The 18,927-nt window shown below is 41.3% G+C and overlaps 1 protein-coding gene and 1 pseudogene across 2 annotated transcripts in view; one reads left to right on the forward strand and one right to left on the reverse strand.

The window, feature by feature from the left end:
- The window catches only part of LOC126199370 (mast/stem cell growth factor receptor kita-like), a 277,142-nt gene that overhangs the window by 241,158 nt on the left and 17,057 nt on the right, over positions 1 to 18,927 (reverse strand). For both annotated transcript variants that reach the window (XM_049936274.1, XM_049936273.1), the window contains exon 2: positions 10,777 to 10,898. In XM_049936274.1, coding sequence (XP_049792231.1) covers positions 10,777 to 10,898 — 122 coding nt within the window. The remainder of the gene's footprint in view (positions 1 to 10,776; positions 10,899 to 18,927) is intronic.
- LOC126199818 (5S ribosomal RNA) lies at positions 13,876 to 13,993 on the forward strand (annotated as a pseudogene).

Below are 18,927 nucleotides of genomic sequence, written 5' to 3' on the forward strand. Positions count from 1 at the left end.
TCTGCAGATGATGAAGAAATTGAAGAAATGTATCATGAGATAAAAGAAATCATTCAGGTAGAGAAGGGAGACGAAAATTTAATAGTCATGGGTGACTGGAATTTGAAAGTAGGAAGAGGGAGAGAAGGAAACATACTAGGTGAATATGGATTGGGGCGAAGAAATGAAAGAGGAAGCCGTCTGTTAGAATTTTGCACACAGCATAACTTAATCATAGCTAACACTTGGTTCAAGACTTATAAAAGAAGGTTGTATACATGGAAGAAGCCTGGAGATACTAAAAGGTATCAGATAGATTATATAATGGTAAGACAGAGATTTAGGAACCAGGTCTTAAATTGTAGGACATTTTCAGGGGCAGATGTGGACTCTGACCACAATCTATTGGTTATGAAATGTAGATTAAAACTGAAGAAACTGCAAAAAGGTGGGAATTTAAGGAGATGGGACCTGGATAAACTGACTAAACCAGAGGTTGTACAGAGTTTCAGGGACAGCATAAGGGAACAATTGACAGGAATGGGGGAAAGAAATACAGTAAAAAACGAATGGGTAGCTCTGAGGGATGAAGTGGTGAAGGCAGCAGAGGATCAAGTAGGTAAAAAGATGATGGCTAGTAGAAATCCTTGGGTAACAGAAGAAATATTGAATTTAATTGATGGAAGGAGAAAATATAAAAATGCAGTAAATGAAGCAGGCAAAAAGGAATACAAACGTCTCAAAAATGAGATCGACAGGAAGTGCAAAATGGCTAAGCAGGCATGGCTAGAGGACAAATGTAAGGATGTAGAGGCTTATCTCTCTAGGGGTAAGATAGATACAGCCTACAGGAAAATTAAAGAGACCTTTGGAGAAAAGAGAGCCACTTGTATGAATATCAAGAGCTCAGATGGAAACCCAGTTCTAAGCAAAGAGGGGAAAGCAGAAAGGTGGAAGGAGTACATAGAGGGTCTATACAAGGGCGATGTACTTGAGGACAATATTATGGAAATGGAAGAGGATGTAGATGAAGATGAAATGGGAGATACGATACTGCGTGAAGAGTTTGACAGAGCACTGAAAGGCCTGAGTCAAAACAAGGCCCCGGGAGTAGACAACTTTCCATTAGAACTACTGACGGTCTTGGGAGAGCCAGTCCTGACAAAACTGTACCATCTGGTGAGCAAGATGTATGAGACAGGCGAAATACCCTCAGACTTCAAGAGGAATATAATAATTCCATTCCCAAAGGAAGCAGTTGTTGACAGATGTGAAAATTACCGAACTATCAGTTTAATAGGTCACAGTTGCTAAATACTAACGGGAATTCTTTATAGACGAATGGAAAAACTGGTAGAAGCCGACCTCGGCGAAGATCAGTTTGGATTCCGTAGAAATATTGGAACACGTGAGGCAATACTGACCCTACGACTTATCTTAGAAAATAGATTAAGGAAAGGCAAACCTACATTTCTAGCATTTGTAGACTTAGAGAAAGCTTTTGACAATGTTGACTGGAATACTCTCTTTCAAATTCTGAAGGTGGCAGGGGTAAAATACAGGGAGCGCAAGGCTATTTACAATTTGTACAGAAACCAGATGGCAGTTACAAGAGTCGAGGGGCATGAAAGGGAAGCAGTGGTTGGGAAGAGAGTGAGACAGAGTTGTAGCCTATCCCCGATGTTATTCAATCTGTATATTGAGCAAGCAGTAAAGGAAACAAAAGAAAAATTCGGAGTAGGTATCAAAGTCCATGGAGAGGAAATAAAAACTTTGAGGTTCGCCGATGACATTGCAATTCTGTCAGAGACAGCATAGGACTTGGAAGAGCAGTTGAACGGAATGGACAGTGTCTTGAAAGGAGGATATAAGATGAACATCAACAAAAGCAAAACGAGGATATTGGAATGTAGCCACACACCGTTGGGTGGCTTGCGGAGTATAAATGTAGATGTAGATGTAGATGTAATTAAGTCGGGTGATGCTGAGGGAATTAGATTACGAAATGAGACACTTAAAGTAGTAAAGGAGTTTTGCTATTTGGGGAGCAAAATAACTGATGATGGTCGAAGTAGAGAGGATATAAAATGTAGACTGGCAATGGCAAGGAAAGCGTTTCTGAAGAAGAGAAATTTGTTAACATCGACTATAGATTTAAGTGTCAGGAAGTCATTCTGAAAGTATTTGTATGGAGTGTAGCCATGTATGGAAGTGAAACATGGACAATAAATAGTTTAGACAAGAAGAGAATAGAAGCTTTCGAAATGTGGTGCTACAGAAGAATGCTGAAGATTAGATGGGTAGATCACATAACTAATGAGGAGGTATTGAATAGGATTGGGGAGAAGAGAAGTTTGTGGCACAACTTGACTAGAAGAAGGGATTGGTTGGTAAAGACATGTCCTGAGGCATCAAGGGATAACAAATTTAGCATTGGAGGGCAGCGTGGAGGGTAAAAATTGTAGAGGGAGACCAAGAGATGAATACACTAAGCAGATTCAGAAGGATGTAGGTTGCAGTAGGTACTGGGAGATGAAGGAGCTTGCACAGGATAGATTAGCATGGAGAGCTGCATCAAACCAGTCTCAGGACTGAAGACCACAACAACAATAACAATGCGCACACCATAAACAGTATACCCGACAGCTATCTTCTCTAAGCAGAGGGGTTCCTCATGCAGAATACATGGGTTGTCCTGCGACCAGTGTATGCAATTCTGGAAGATTACATAACCTGACAAATGAAACTGGGCCTTATCTGACATGAAGTAAAGCAAGGGTCCAAGTAACTGTTAGCAGTTGATGTTAGCAGCCAGTTACAATAGTGAACTCTTTTTCACTAATCCTCAAATTTAAATTTCAACTCATGCACCACACTCACATCTTTTAGTGCATGATGATATGATGTAAGAGATACACAAACCTGTTGTGATAACCTCTTTACCAACTTTTAGAGACTTCTTATTATGTCCACGCAAATTCTTTCTGTAATTTCAGGGGTCCTCAATGTCAGTTGCCCATTCCTCTGCACATTTTGAACAGATCCTACAGCCCTCCATTTCTTGTATTGATATTTTACTGCTGGCTCTGGGGAGTTTCCTACCAGGATACTTGAAACATTTTTTGATAAAGCCTCTCTTTACGTATCACTCCACAATATCAATTTGCTGCTCTAATGCAAACTGCTCCATATCTGTAAAAACTTAACATTTCTGCAACAACTCAGCAATGTGAGCTTCTCACAACAGGTGAAGCACGACACTTAACTTTCCAATAAAATGCAGTGTAACCAACTTTCGAGACAGTGTTGCCACTTCATGAGCAATTCAATTAGAGATGATTAACCAGCACATGAGGCATTCTGGATGTATGTGGGACACCCTGTAAAATGGTCATAGCTTGTCTACTCAACATCAATTCACTAAGATTTTGTGTTAGCAAAATACATTTCAATTTATGTAGATTTGAAGCTTCTGCAATATGGGAACACTGAAACTGAGTGCATCTGCAATTCCTCCTTCCACAGCAGTATTGTGATTTCTGTGTCAAAATGCACTATGGCTTCCACTGGTCATTTGTAAAGTTGTGACATTAAGTAAATATCATATTACAGCAATATGAAATGGATAGATAGCTACTCACTACATAAAGGAGGTGCTGGTTGAGTAGCAAGCAGAGAGGCACAATGAATACACACACACACATTCACATGTGTGTAGCTCACATACATACACATGCTCACTGTCATCTTCGCACGCTAAGGTTCAACTGTGATTACATATGAGGTGACCAGTGATCTCAGCAGGTGTGGGCAGTATTGGAACAGAAGAGACGGAGAGGTGAGGCAGCGGATTAGGGGTGGGGAAGATACTGGTGCTGCCTCTGGGAGTGTGGTAGAAACTGGATAGTAGCCTGCTAGGTGTGACATCGAGAATCTGTGCTGGTAGGATGTAAAGGAGGACCTTAACTATCAAATGTTGAGGCTAGGAGCATCAGGGGAATGAAGAATAGACGCAGGGAGAGTTCACTGCACAAATCAAAAATCTGGTATTGGTGTGTAGAATCAGGGTTGCTAGAAGTCTCCCCAAGTGAAATTCTCTGGTATTTCCCTGATTTCCAGACAGGTTTTAGGATTTTTTCCTGTCAAATTTTGAGATCTCAAGGGTAAGTTAAAGCAAATATCTATAATATATTGCGAGCAGGTAGTGTTTCCTTATGTGAGCAAAAATCGTAAGTACTAACATCAACATTTTTTGTAATGAACTCTTTTTAGATAGAGAAAGCAAGCCAAATAGTATATGTGTTTTATTAAGATTATTGATGTTATTTTATTTCAATAAAATGAGCACATTTGATGACAAAAATATGCATTTCCTTGGAGTCACAAAAGAGGATTTAAAATACCTTCACTGATTTCAGAAGTAACCTCAGTAAAAAAAAAATAGGCCTCTTGAAAGAAGTGTAGAAGGAGGGGAAGAACTGTGTAAACTAACACTATAGGTGACTGCCAATAAAATGTTGGTTCTACTATATTTATTATTGTCGGTTATTACCCATTGTGTTATATCTATTATTTTACAGATATTGTGCGATCCTTCTTTTGAGAAAAATATCAGTACATAGTGTATGAACCGCCAGCAACTGACAATTTTCTTCTCCTTATCATCCATACATTCTAACATATAAACTACTTTTGAAGTGCCAAAATGTACTAGAGCAAATAAAATGTCTATAAAACGCCACACTGCACAATGTGCTTGCAGTGAAACAGTCACAATTCCTGAAATACATCAGCCATGGGCTCTAGCCTGTTGAGGAGCACTGCAGTCCTGGGTCCAAGGATAAACCACAAAAATCCACTGTATTATGTCACACACAAACAGATCCGGCCTGCAGGCAGATTGGTGATAACAGATTCAATGGGCAGGGCCTGCACATTAGTGGGAACCGAATGGCTTCAGATCGGCAGGCCCGATCCATTACAGATACCTGCAGAAACGGCCTGTGATTTTGACCCATCATGGAAGTCCACTCGTGGATTGTTGAATTATCCTTTGAGAAAAGCTATTTCGAATAATGCTGTTTCTAAGAGGTCATACAAAGATGCTACAACCATACTCCAATTGCAAGACCTCAGACGCTAAACTGATTTATTTAAACAAAGCTGTAAGATTCATTTTCTTTCTAAGATCTACTGCTACATTTTGTTCATTACTTTTCTTCCTTGTAAGAATTGTTTGTCATGTGTCATACAGTCCACCACATTGGGTTTAGTTGCTTTGAAGACATAAGTTTTTATATTCTGCTGCTGCACCTTAAGGTAAAAAAATTGCACACCATTGTACAGATTGAAGAAAAAATGCCACACTTGGATGTCGCCGTGTGATTCCTCATCCCAATTCAAGACAAAAGTGTATCCAGCAAAACACACATGCCACCAATCAGTTTAACAGAAATGTGATTTAAAAAATGATGATCTGGCAATGCTGTAACTGCCTGCAGTGTGATCAAGAACAGGTAGCGTGAACTCACCGCTGTGCTGGAGCTATCCCATCAGCTCAATGAAACGAGGTAATGCCATTGGGAACGGATATGCTGACTCACTGATGTTTGAGTCACATTCATGCCAAACATTTCCTTTCAGTTAAAGCATCAAGTTGTATCCAATTTACACCTACACAATGTGGTGTCTTGTGCATTTCTTTCTGTTAGTATTACATTTACCTACTAAGGAGACTGCCTACACTACACTTGTCCGTCCTCTTTTAGAATACTGCTGTGCAGTGTGGGATCCTTACCAGATAGGACTGATGGAGTACATCAAAAAAGTTCAAAGAAAGGCAGCATGTTTTGTATTGTCACAAAATATGGGAGAGAGTGTCACAGAAATGATAAAGGATTTGGGCTGGAAATCATTAAAAGAAAGGTGTTTTTCGTTGTGACAGAATCTTCTCATGAAATTCCAATCACCAACTTTCTCCTCCGAATGCGAAAATATTTTGTTGACACCAACCTACATAGGGACGAATGATCACCGCAATAAAATAATAGAAATCAGAGCTCGTACAGACAGTTATAGGTGTTCATTCTTTCCGCGCGCTATGCAAGATTGGAATAATAGAGAATTGTGAAGGTAGTTCGATGAACCCTCTTCCAGGCACTTAAATGTGATTTGCAGAGTATCCATGTAGATGTAGATGTAGGTTTAAACATCAAGACATAATACAAACTTCTGTCAGACAGAAATGACCGCTTTGTTTCATCCATGACAGAAATAAAGTCAATAGAAAATAACAGTGGATATATAGTAACATCATCTGTATCCAATGAGGTACAAAAAACACTATAGGTAGGCTACACTAATTTCATTCTGTATGTTTGATACCCACACTTATATTCACAGATTCACAGATATGGTACATACATGTACGGGCAACATTCACTTTAGAGAAGGTGTTTAAAGCAATCACCTATGATTTTCAAACACTTCACCACCCGCTGGATCATACTTTGCTGGGCCCTATGCAACATACCAGCTTCTATCATTCCTGAAGATTAGGTTTTGTACATCCGTGAGTGGATTACTATAAACTTGTTTCTTTAAGTGTCACCACAAACAAAAATCTATTGGATTAGGATATGGGGAACATGTAGGCCAAAACACTGGGTCTGCATGACCAATCCATTTCCCTGTAAATGCTTCACTTAAATAGTAACACACATTCATTCCAACGTGTGACAGTACACTTTCATGCTGAAACAACAGCTGTTGCTGAACACCAAGTGGAACATTTTCTAATGCTCAGACAAAGTATTGCACAGATATGTTCAATACAGGAGTGCATTCAACTTGTCCGGTGATAGGTAAGGGGCCAAAAGCACTCCTCCCACGCCAAAGTGTGCTGAAAAGCTATGTCCATGAGTGAAATGTGGGTTGCGTTCTGACTAACAATGGCTGTTGTGAAGGTTGGGTTGGGTTGTTTGGGGGAAGAGACCAAGTTGCGAGGCCATCGATCTCATCGGATTAGGGAAGGACAGGGAAGGAAGTCGGCCGTGCCCTTTCAAAGGAACCATCCTGGCATTTGCCTGGAGCGATTTAGGGAAATGATGGAAAACCTAAATCAGGATGGCCGGACGCGGGATTGAACTGTCATCCTCCTGAATGCAAGTCCAGTGTTTAACCACTGCGCCACCTTGCTCTGTGTTGTGGAGGTTGAAAATACCTTCACGAGTGAAGCTAGTTTCTTCAATCCATACCACATTATTTATAAAATGTTCATTATCTTCCACTTGATGCAAAAGCCATTCATAAACCTGTACTTGTCGAATATGGTCTTCAGGTTGGTGGTGTTGAGTTAATGTATAATGATATGGATGCAGTTCTTCATCACGCAATACTTAAAAAACTGTCTTTGAGATATCTGCAACTGCCATGCAGTATCACTGGTACTTTGCTGAGGTGATTGGCCAACAGTTTCAAGAATTGCATCCTTTGCTTGTGGAGTATGTCTAGTTCTTGGATGACCTCTGTCGATTACTTGTGGATGTAGATTACCAGTTTCCTGACGCTGCTCCGGGCAACAAAAAATATTCTTATCGGGCTGGTGCCTTTGTGGTTTCTGTGCAGCATATGCACAAGTAGCAGCAGCAGCTTGGTTTATCGGATGCACCCAGCACCAAAAAATATTCTTATCGGGATGGTGCCTTTGTGGTTTCTGTGCAGCATACGCACAAGTAGCAGCAGCAGCTTGGTTATCGGATGCACCCAGCACCAAAAGTATATTGACATCTTTTGTGATCTCCATCAGGATGCCACCCTGCATGAACTTGACATGACCAGTTATGGTTGCGCACTACATGGTTAGTAGACATGTGCATGCAGTTTAATATATTCCACTGTCATGGGATAGGCTATTGTCATGTGACAAAATGATGTCTTGCTTATAAACAATGAAAACTAGAGAACAGACATCTAAAAAATACAAAAGGAACCTGATGAGGATTCAAACCATACCTGGATGTGAGTTTTATGTTCCAGCAGTCTACTTAGTGAGTTACAACAGTTGATGTAGTAGTGCGGGGTGACACATGTTCCTCTGTACATTCCAATGCACAACATGATGTGTCAGTGTTCCCAGTTCCTCACTTTCACACGTGTTTTCAAAATGCACCTGGTATTATTTTTCTAGATAAACTTTGGTGTTGATTCTGGATGAGGACTTGCATGCGATGGACCAAGCATGGCATTTTTTCTTCACCCTGTATATGCCACACATAGCAGATTTTATGCCATACCCTTGGCTGCAACATTTTACTCAGATCTAGTTCCTCTAGTCCTATAGATTCAGTTATTTGACATTCAGGTCCTAGTGTAGACTGATCTCTGATCTGGGTAAATAAAGTAAATGTTTAGAACATCTTTACCTCTGAAGGGCTTCCAGAATCACCTTTCATTACTTTAACAATAATATGAAAAAGATAGATTGCTACTCACCGTACAGAGGACACACTGACTCGCAAACAGGCAGAACAATAAGATTGCTACACATTTAAGCTTTTGGCCAAAAGGTCTTCTTCTGAAGTCAAAAATACACACATGCATTCACACTAACACAACTCAAACACACATGACCACTGTCCCCAGCGACAGTGGCCAGACACTGTGGTCGTGTATGTGTGTGTGTGTGTGTGTGTGTGTGTGTGTGTGAGAGAGAGAGAGAGAGAGAGACAGAGACAGAGAGGGGGGGGGGGGGGAAGGGAGGGAGGGAGAGAGAATTGTGCTCTTGTGAATGTGTGTTTTCTACTTCAGAAGAAGGCTTTTTGGCTGAAAGCTTAAATGTATAGTGGTCTTTTTGTTGTGCCTGTCTGCAATTCAGCATCTCCTCCATGGTGAGTAGCAATATATCTTTTTTGTAATAGGGTTGTTATTCCACTCTGGACTTCCCACCATTTCATTATTTTAATGTGGGAGAAGACTTAAATTACTGGTTTAGCTACTTGTTTTCCATTTTTCTTATCCATTTTAATTTTTTCTTATTTGTTTCCTTCTTTTCTATGGAGTATATTCCATCGGATCTCAATAAGATTTCAAAGTGGTGCAACGACTGGTAACTTGTTTTAAATGTTCAGAAATGTAAAACTGTGCACCTCACAAAAAGAAAAAAATGTGGTATGGCTAAATGGTTCAAATGGCTCTGAGCACTATGGGACTTAACATCTGTGGTCATCAGTCCCCTAGAACTTAGAACTACGTAAACCTAACTAACCTAAGGACATCACACACATCCATTCCCGAGGCAGGATTCGAACCTGTGACCGTAGCGGTCACGCGGTTCCAGACTGAAGCGCCTAGAGCCGCACGGCCACACCGGCCGGCAAAAATGTGGTATCCTATGACTATAAAATCAATTACTCACAGTCAGAATCAGCCAACTCACACAAATAGCTGGATGTAACGCTTTGTCAGGATATGAAGCAGAATGATCACTTAGGCCTAATTACAAAGTTTCAAAAATCAGCTTTAAATGATGACTCTAGAAATATATGACAATCACCAATGCTTCGCCCAGATTAATTACAGCATCCACGAGATGCGGTTAAACAATCATTCTTCACACATTCCATATGTGAATGGAATGGGAATAAACCCTAATAACTAATGGGACATACCCTTTGCCATGCACTTGACAGTAGTTAGCAGAGTATAGATGTTTATGTACATCAGAGAGAGAGAGAGAGAGAGAGCAATATTGTTCTCAGAGAGCAGGGCATTGCTCATGGCAAAATTAACTGAAACACTCCTACGTAACATTGTATGAAGAGACTTACATGTTCGAAGAAAAACATAGTAAAGGTAAAATAAATTCTATTCTATTAATGAAACTAGATTTTTATGTTCCCACAGTCCTGCCCACAGGAGACCAGAAGTAGGAGAAATTGTTTAATTAGATTTCCTTGCCAGTAAAAAGAAGCGACACAATCAGTAAATTGTAAAAGTATTTAATTGGAACTCGAGGCATACACAAAAATTAGTCCAAATCAGATACCGGTAATCAAAACATAAACTAGCGGAAAAAGGAAGCGTTTTTATAATATGGAAGTAAACAATGAACAACAGTTAAGGGCCGGTAGTACTACATCGCGGCAGTTACACGAACTTCTCAAAAGTCCAAACACCGAATGTAGGTCAACGTATCTGAAGACACTGAAGACGTTTTTATAAACGTTGAAACCGCGGTAAGGGGTTTAAATAAACCTTCCATTCTGCCAGTGATTGGCTGTTTATTATTTCTACAAGAAGGTGCGTCAGCACTTGTCTAAACATATTGCCTCTTTAGTACCCTAATTAAAATGTTAACTCTGGTTGTTCGTTTTTGAGCAGCTCTCTTGGACAGCGGGGAAGGAGAACAGACAGTTGAACTGCAACGTTCCAATACATCATTTGTACACGCACACCTCCTTTCTCGTCGTTTCGCTGTAGATTACCTTCCTCCGTAGAAAAACATCTTTCCGCCATTCCCGAAATGTTCTAAACACAGGACGGAGAAAGAAAACTTCACTAGGATACATTTAGCACCTTTTCTCTTGCGCTTCTTCTGTATGTCATTACTTGTAGATTGTCGACATATTTTCAGACGCGAATGTATGAGCCAGGGCATCTTTAGCATATAGAGTTTGCAATCTGAATTACATATATATGCACAGTTTGAGTCGGCCAAGGTCTGGAAGTAAGCAACCAATAAGTTGTCTTCATTCATAATACGATGTGTACTATCGAAGTCTTTATTTTTCACTGTACCTTTGATCCGCTGTATTCAGGATATTCCCATTTCAAGTCACCTTCTCCTTCGCACACAACGGTAATTGTTTCTCCTTTTTGCACAACTGTTTCATCTTTCGGTGATGTTATTCTCGGTCCGTCTGCAACAATCAAAAACAATTTATTGTAAAATCACAAGGTTGTTTCTTTGCATAAGGTCAAAATATTATATTACTACAATTACAGTTTGCTTACGACGTCCTGTCAGTGTTTTCAGTGGGCTGCTGGGAGCAGAGGAAGGAAGTTCAGGGTACTATGCTCACAACATAACTTCATCATGTTAAGTGGTGGTAAGCAGCTCTGGCACTACACATGCAAGGGCGCTCATATGAAAATTTGCAGGGGGGGGGGGGGGGAGCTATATTCTGGGGATATGATCAATTTTTTATGTTTTGGTAGTGGAGAGTGACTAGTAAAGGGCCATACAAATTTTCAGATGCAACTATGTTAAAAACTGACGTTTAAATCGTTTTCTTGAAAGAAAAACAACAGAATACATTATTTTTTTCATTTCTTGAGAGATAGAGGAGAGCCACGCCCCTTGGCCATAAGTATAGGCGCCCTTGTACACCTGTGGTTACTGTTACTATTTACAATAAATTTTACTTGGTTGAGTGTTGTGAAATTGTTGTGATGTTTTTCAAATTTTCTCACGTGTTTATTAGCTGTTGTTAGATATGAAAACTGCTGCCATTAAAGATGAAAAACGGCTCAAAATCAAACTGGTGAAACAACACAGTGAAATTTTATTAAAACCCCTCTAGGCCTATAGCTCCATTGTCATTTAAAATGAAGTATTAAAATAACGAGCATTTTAGCCATACCTCAGTGGTTTCACTCCTTGTAAGAAAGATGAATTTTCCCGTTACGATGGAAGCAAAAAATGGTTCAAATGGCTCTGAGCACTATGGGACTCAACTGCTGTGGTCATAAGTCCCCTAGAACTTAGAACTACTTAAACCTAACTAACCGAAGGACAGCACACAACACCCAGCCATCACGAGGCAGAGAAAATCCCTGACCCCGCCGGGAATCGAACCCGGGCGTGGGAAGCGAGAACGCTACCGCACGACCACGAGATGCGGGCTACGAGGAAGCCTTAGAAACCTTATCACATAAAGGAAACGCTTCGACTAGAAAAAAATGATTGCCAACTCCATCGGTTCCTCCTGGCTTTCCATTCCTTCTTAGCTTAATTGTAATATCCAAATGTTCAGCTTCGATGGAACAAGTCGTAAATATTCTGCAGTCCATTGCTTTGGACGCAGCCAAGACATCACAGTACATTAAATTAATTTTGCCGCTGTTGCAAACGCATTGCGATAATCCTGAAATAGTCACAGACGAAATAATGAAGGATGTTCCTGTAATTGCTGAAAAACTTGGTTTGGAAGAAATAAAAACCATGCCGCCGATAGTTAGGAGACAGCATCATCAAGGTAGCCTCTCAGTAGAAAGTCTGTAACAATTCTGGAGAAGGCTTTTAATAATGCTCTATGTAGACTATTATTAACGGTATTGAAGTGCGTTTTGCTGATGAAAACAGCCGAGCGTTTATTTTATTACAGTTACGCCCTGCAGAAATGATTACCATGTCGAAAGTTCATTTAAGGGAAGCTTGTAAAACCTTCGCCAAATTTTATGATTTATCTAACGTAAAAAATGAAATGAACTTTGGTAAAAATTCTGGCAGAACACACAGAAACCCGGGAGCTAACAGTTCTTGATATCCTGAAAGAAACAGGTAACTCCCTCCCCAAAACACGGAAAGCGTTAAAAAGTTCTGATTACCATCCCTTGCACAACATGTAGGCCTACTGTGGAATGAACTTTCAGCAATTTAAGAAGAATCAAAACTTGATTGAGGTGCACAATGTTAGAAGGCCGTCATAGTGGTTTAGCAATGATGAGTATTCACAGTAAACTTATCCTTGACAATAAAGAGGATTTCACTAGTAAAGTATTGGAAGAATTTACAAAAAATTCGAGGAGATTATGTTTTAATTAATTTTTTAAAATTTTGCCAATTTGAAAAATTCGTTTTAAAATTTGTAACAGTATTTCTTGTTTACCTCATTGTCTTTCTCATGCTGCCCCTCCCCACTCCCCCCTCCCTAGCCTGCTGGCTGACGATGGACTTGGTGAGGTGTGTCCCCAGAATAAGAACCGGTTTGCAAAGCACGTATAGGTTATGATTCTAGTCAGACATAGAGGACAGACCCTCCGGAATACAATGTCTTCGTGAGAATTAATTTTTGTGATTATGAAGAGTGAGTGTTTACATCTTAAACATCGATAAACACTTCTTGAAAATACTCTAATGTTGTGGTGCATACACATATGTTCCACTTTCCTGAATAGTTTCATGAAAATATTTTTTTCCTAATTGGGGTAAAAAAATAAACCACGTGTGTAGTAAAATACGCACGTTTGCTTAAGGTTTCACTGTTCGTTCGCAGACTCCTGCTTTGGCATTGTAGGTACTGCAAGGTAGGTCTGTTTTTCCAGTCAGTCAATATGACAGTTTTGTCATCCAGATTTACGTGGTCACCTATAATCTCCTTTGTTGCTAAGATATGTGCTGCGTAAATGCGAGTCTCCGATGACCATAAAACTTGCGTAAAATGCCCAGTTGTTCAACAGAAGGTTGCAAAGCCCTTTCCAATTGCAGTTGTGCTTTCTGTGCCAATTTGAAAACATACCCTCCACATTGCCTCAAGGAACAAGCATATGGTAGCTGTTATTCGCAAGAATATATATTTAGATACATAAATTACTGGAGTACGAAACGTAGTCACTTCCACTTTCCTAGTAAGCATCGAAGCTCCGTTGCGGTTAAATGCAAGAAGGGTGGTAGGCTGCAAGCGAAGGGATCCACGTGCACTAATAGTGCTGCTAGACGCGATCTCTTAGCTTTCGAATTTCGAGTGAATCAGATATCTCTACAAAGTTAATCCGATTAATAAGCTCTCCACTTGTCACTGGTTATTATGCGGAGCATGTAAGGTTATGTTCTGACAAAGTTATTTAAAAACAGGTATGTGAGCCAGTCAAAAAAGTTAAACATCTATTAAGAAAGCCAACGGATTTGCCGCAGTGGTAACACTGGTTCCCATCAGATCACCGAAGTTAAGCGCTGCCGGGCTGGGCTAGCACTTGGATGGGTGACCATCCGGTCTGCCGAGCGCTGTTGGCAAGTGGGGTGCACTCAGCTCTTGTGAGGCAAACTGAGGAGCTACTAGATTGAGAAGTAGCGGCTCCGGTCTCGTAAACTGACCTACGGCCGGGAGAGCGGTGGGCTGCCCACATAACCTTCCGTATCGCATCCGGTGACGCCTGTGGGCTAAGGATGACGCAGCGGCCGGTCGGTGCCGTTGATCCTTCCAAGGCCTGTTCGGACGGAGATTAGTTTTATCTATTAAGAAACACTAGACAGTCTTCGTGAAGCATCAACAGATTAACGTACCTGTGTTCCAGTCGTTGAAATGTATTATTCTGTGTTAACAGATTTTTTTGCGATATTGAAATGAAGAAGTGTACAGCGCCGGCCGGTCACTTAAAGCGCTCCTTTTTAAAGAATGAGTAATTTTTATTCGTAAAATTTGAGTTTGCTTTGAAATATTGTATTATTTTAGAACATGGGAAAGGTAAACAGTGCTATTTTAATAAAAATCCCAACAAAAACGAGCAACAAACACAAGGTACAAGAATTGGCACAGAATTGCTGAGACAATAATATATCTGTTACAAGGTGTACAACTTTGCTCCCGCCGTTTTTTCCCCAACACTTGAGGCTTCAATGAAACAAATTGGTTACACATGTATCATTCAAAGAATTTTCCATCGCTAGCCACCACTTTCTCATATCTTTCGGGCAGTGTACGAATCCCGTGTCGAAAAAGTTGTTCATCTTTTGAAGCGATCCACGAATCGATCCAATTTGTGACTTCTTCATGAGATCGGAAGTGTTGGTCAGCCAGGCCATGCGCCATTGATCTAAACAGGCGATAGAGGGAGCACTGTCTGGAGAATATGGCGGGTGGGGTAGGACTTCCAATTTTAACGTTTCCAAGTACGTTCCGACCTCTTTTGCAACGCGGTGTCGAGCGTTGTCGTGCTGCAAGATCACTTTATCGTGCCTCTCGCTGTATTGCGGCCGTTTGAATTTATGCTCTGCTCAACCGCATTATTTCGTTTGATAACGAGCACCTGTGATTGTTTCACTTGGTTTTAACGTCTCATAGTAGCTAAACGACGCCGAGCTGGTCCCACCAAATGCAGAGCATGATCTAGGTGCCGTGAATATTCGGTTTAGCCGGCCGAAGTGGCCGTGCGGTTAAAGGCGCTGCAGTCTGGAACCGCAAGACCGCTACGGTCGCAGGTTCGAATCCTGCCTCGGGCATGGATGTTTGTGATGTCCTTAGGTTAGTTAGGTTTAACTAGTTCTAAGTTCTAGGGGACTAATGACCTCAGCAGTTGAGTCCCATAGTGCTCAGAGCCATTTGAACCATTTATTCGGTTTGGTCGTCGACGTGGAAGCATGGTCAGGATATCCACCTGATTTTTTGCGTTTAGGGTTATCGTAATGAACCCATTTTTCGGCCCCGGTCACAATGCGATGCAGAAATCCCTTCCGTTTTTGCCTCTGAAGCAGCTGTCACAAATACACAAATGCCGTTCAACGTCACTTGGTTTCAGCTCACACGGGACCCATGTTCCTTCTTTCTGAGTAATGCCTATAGCCTTGAGACGTTTTGGAATGGCTTGCTGTGTCACTGCCACTAATCGTGCCAATTCTTCTCGAGTTTTACGAGAGTCTTCACTCAGCAATGTCTCCAATTCCGCATCTTCGAAAACATTATCTCTTCCACCACTCTGCCGGTCTACGGCGTTAAAATCACCGTTCTTGAAGCGTTGAAACCACTTACGACACGTTCTTTCACTAATAGCGTCCTTACCATACGTACCTGAGAACATTCGAAGAGACTCAGCCGCTGTTTTCTTAATATTGAAACAAAACGGTAACACCTCCAGCAAATGACGAGAATTAGGCTCGTAAACTGACATTTTCAGCCGGCCGGAGTGGCGGAGCGGTTCTAGGCGCTTCAGTCTGGAACCGCGCGGCCGCTACGGTCGCAGGTTCGAATCCTGCCTCGGGCATGGATGAGTGTGATGTCCTTAGGTGAGGTAGGTTTGATTAGTTCCAAGTTCTAGGGGACTGATGACCTCAGATGTTAAGTCACATAGTGCTCAGAGCCATTTTGACATTTTCAATCAAGAACAACTTTATGATGCAGACACAAATCGACTAATGTTTGAATGAGATTATGTTGACCGAGGTCCAAGCTAACTGCCAGACGTCTGAGATCTGTTTCTTTCAACCGCTACTTAACGTTGTCGTCACCTATCTGCAAACGGCGGAAGCAAAGTTGTACACCTTGTATCATGTGCGTGACTAAAGATGGCACGCATGTACAGGCAGTGTGCAAGACTTGTTACATCTCCTCTGTATGGTAGTTTCTCACAGTTGTCGTCAGACATCTGTTCCATTACATAATAGTACCATTGCTAGCGTGGAAATAATTTTACAAAATGTGAGATCAATGATGTACAATACTCTCTTGGTTTTGAAAGGTTAAAAACAGGTGGAACCCCAAACAGCTTGTGACAAAATATAAGAAATATTATGAATATTATGAAGCCAGGAAACCGAAACCATTCACAAACTGTCGAACCACTCGGTGGCACACAAACAACCAAGCTTCAGATACATGCTTCACAGATTGAACGGAACATCCGTAAGCAGACATAATTACACACAGGAACTAAACACAATAAAACAAATAGCAGAGGAAAATGGTTACAAGCCCCACATGACAGGGAAATTAAATCAACAAATTTTAAACGGAAAAGGAGCGAATGCACAACACTCACACAAAACCTTACACAACAGAGAACAACACAAAACACAAACAATGACCACGTGCAAGACACAACAATGCAACAATACACACACACACACACACACACAGAACAAAATGGCTTATACTCATCTATAATAATAAAATTGTCCACAGAATAGGCACAATATTGAAGAAACAGGGACTTCAAGTAGAATACAGGACAGACAACACAAAACAGAAAAAAATCTCAGAATACAGGAGATACCCACAGATACATTCAACGGATCAGAAATATATGAACTCACATGCAACGCTTGCCAATCAATAAAAGTAAACAAAATTCAGAGTCGGTGCCAAACTCAATCTGGGAACAAATGAATGCCGACGGGATTAGGACACACAACAATATCGTGCACACTGCGTTTTCCGAAGTGAAAATGCGTTTGTAAAACCGGAATTATCAAAGTACATTTGTGTGTCGAGTGTCCTCATAACGGGAAAGAAGAAGAATGACTCACAACAAAACGTGAGTAATAACAACTATACACGCAAAACATTTTGCCACACCAAAATCACGTTTTCAAAAGTCAAGGGATGTGTCAACTCGCTGATAAAATTCACATTTACGTCGTTTGGTTTGGAGGTGTCAAACTATGAGTGCAGGACACCGTACAGATGGTCCTGAAAAACCATGTAATATAAAATCAATCTAAGAACAAAAACGAAAAAAAACTCTCTTTAGGCCACATTTTGTTAGATCAGTTACAACCTAAAATACGCTCACATTTTACAATGAACAAAACCCACTGATGGTTGCACAGAGGTGCAGAAATATGGTTGGGCAACAAAAAGAAACAGTGTTTTGCATAAAAGGCGGGACTTACATCCAATAATTTTAACTGCAAAATGGTTCAAATGGCTCTGAGCACTATGGGACTTAACATCTGAGGTCATCAGTCCCCTAGACTTAGAACTACTTAAACCTAACTAACCTAAGGACATCAAACACGCCGGCCATTGTGGCCGAGCGGTTCTAGGCGCTTCAGTCCGGAACCGCGCTGCTGCGACGGTCGCAGGTTCGAATCCTGCCTCGGGCATGGATGTATGTGATGTCCTTAGGTTTAAGTAGTTCTAAGTCTAGGGGACTGATGACCTCAGATGTGAAGTCCCATAGTGCTTAGAGCCATTTGAACCATTTTGAACATCAAACACATCCATACCAGAGGGAGTATTCGAACCTGAGACCGTAGCGGTCGCGCGGTTCTAGACTGAAGCGCCTAGAACCGCTCGGCCACAGAGGCCAGCTTTTAACTGCAAACGCGAAAAAAAAAATAATGGGCTGCAAATCAAAGAGGTGAATGTAAGGAGTACTATCAACAGTCTACTCCCAGAGAAAGGCTCTGTTAGCTCACGCAATCGTTGCGTACTTAAAATTTCAGTGTTTTAGAGGTGTCATAGATGAACAGAATAAAAATCCAATCCTCTGGTGTTCAATCACCAATCGGCCCAAAATGTTTCTTCTGTCGCTTATTACTTCTTTCGTCCGTCTCCACAGCTCTGTAGTCGGCGCGGCTGACTCTCGTGAGGAGGATTTGGGTTCGATTCCCGGAAGTGCCAAGGATTTTTTTTCATTGATGGAAGGACTGGAACGGGAAGCTCTCAGCCTTGTGTGGCGAAATGCGGAGCTACTGACCGAGCAGTAGCGCCTCTAGGTCACGAAAACTGGCAACTGCCGGGAGAGCGGTGTGCTGACTCCACGTCCAGTGACACCATTGGCAGAGGATGACACGGCGGTCGGTCGGTGTCGATGGGCCTGCCAGGGTCTGTGAATAGAGTTTTCGTTTAAGTGTTATGTAAATACATTCATCTGTGCTCTAGGTATGGTGTCTTTGACTAGTAATCAGAATGTCCAAGGTTCTGACCCAACCAAAGCTTAAATTTTGAATAAAAGTCAACAATAAAGCAGCCGAAGACTTCCAGCATAAGAAGTCACCCTCGTCCTGCCACTGGGCTTGTCAAAAAGGGCGGAAGAGCAGACAGAGGTCCAGGGCACTCTCTTGCCCTTGGGGTGGGAAACTGGGGAGGACGAATCAGCAGGGACCCAGAAGGCAATGGAAACCACTGAACTAAAGAAACATAATGTGTATCCACAGGACATGAGGCCTGTATTTGAAAAAGTATCATGATGATCTCTGCATTGGCAAAAGATTCCGTATTAGTCCTTCAT

Source organism: Schistocerca nitens, chromosome 8 (assembly GCF_023898315.1).
Source record: "Schistocerca nitens isolate TAMUIC-IGC-003100 chromosome 8, iqSchNite1.1, whole genome shotgun sequence".
NCBI classification, from domain to species: Eukaryota; Metazoa; Arthropoda; class Insecta; order Orthoptera; family Acrididae; genus Schistocerca; species Schistocerca nitens.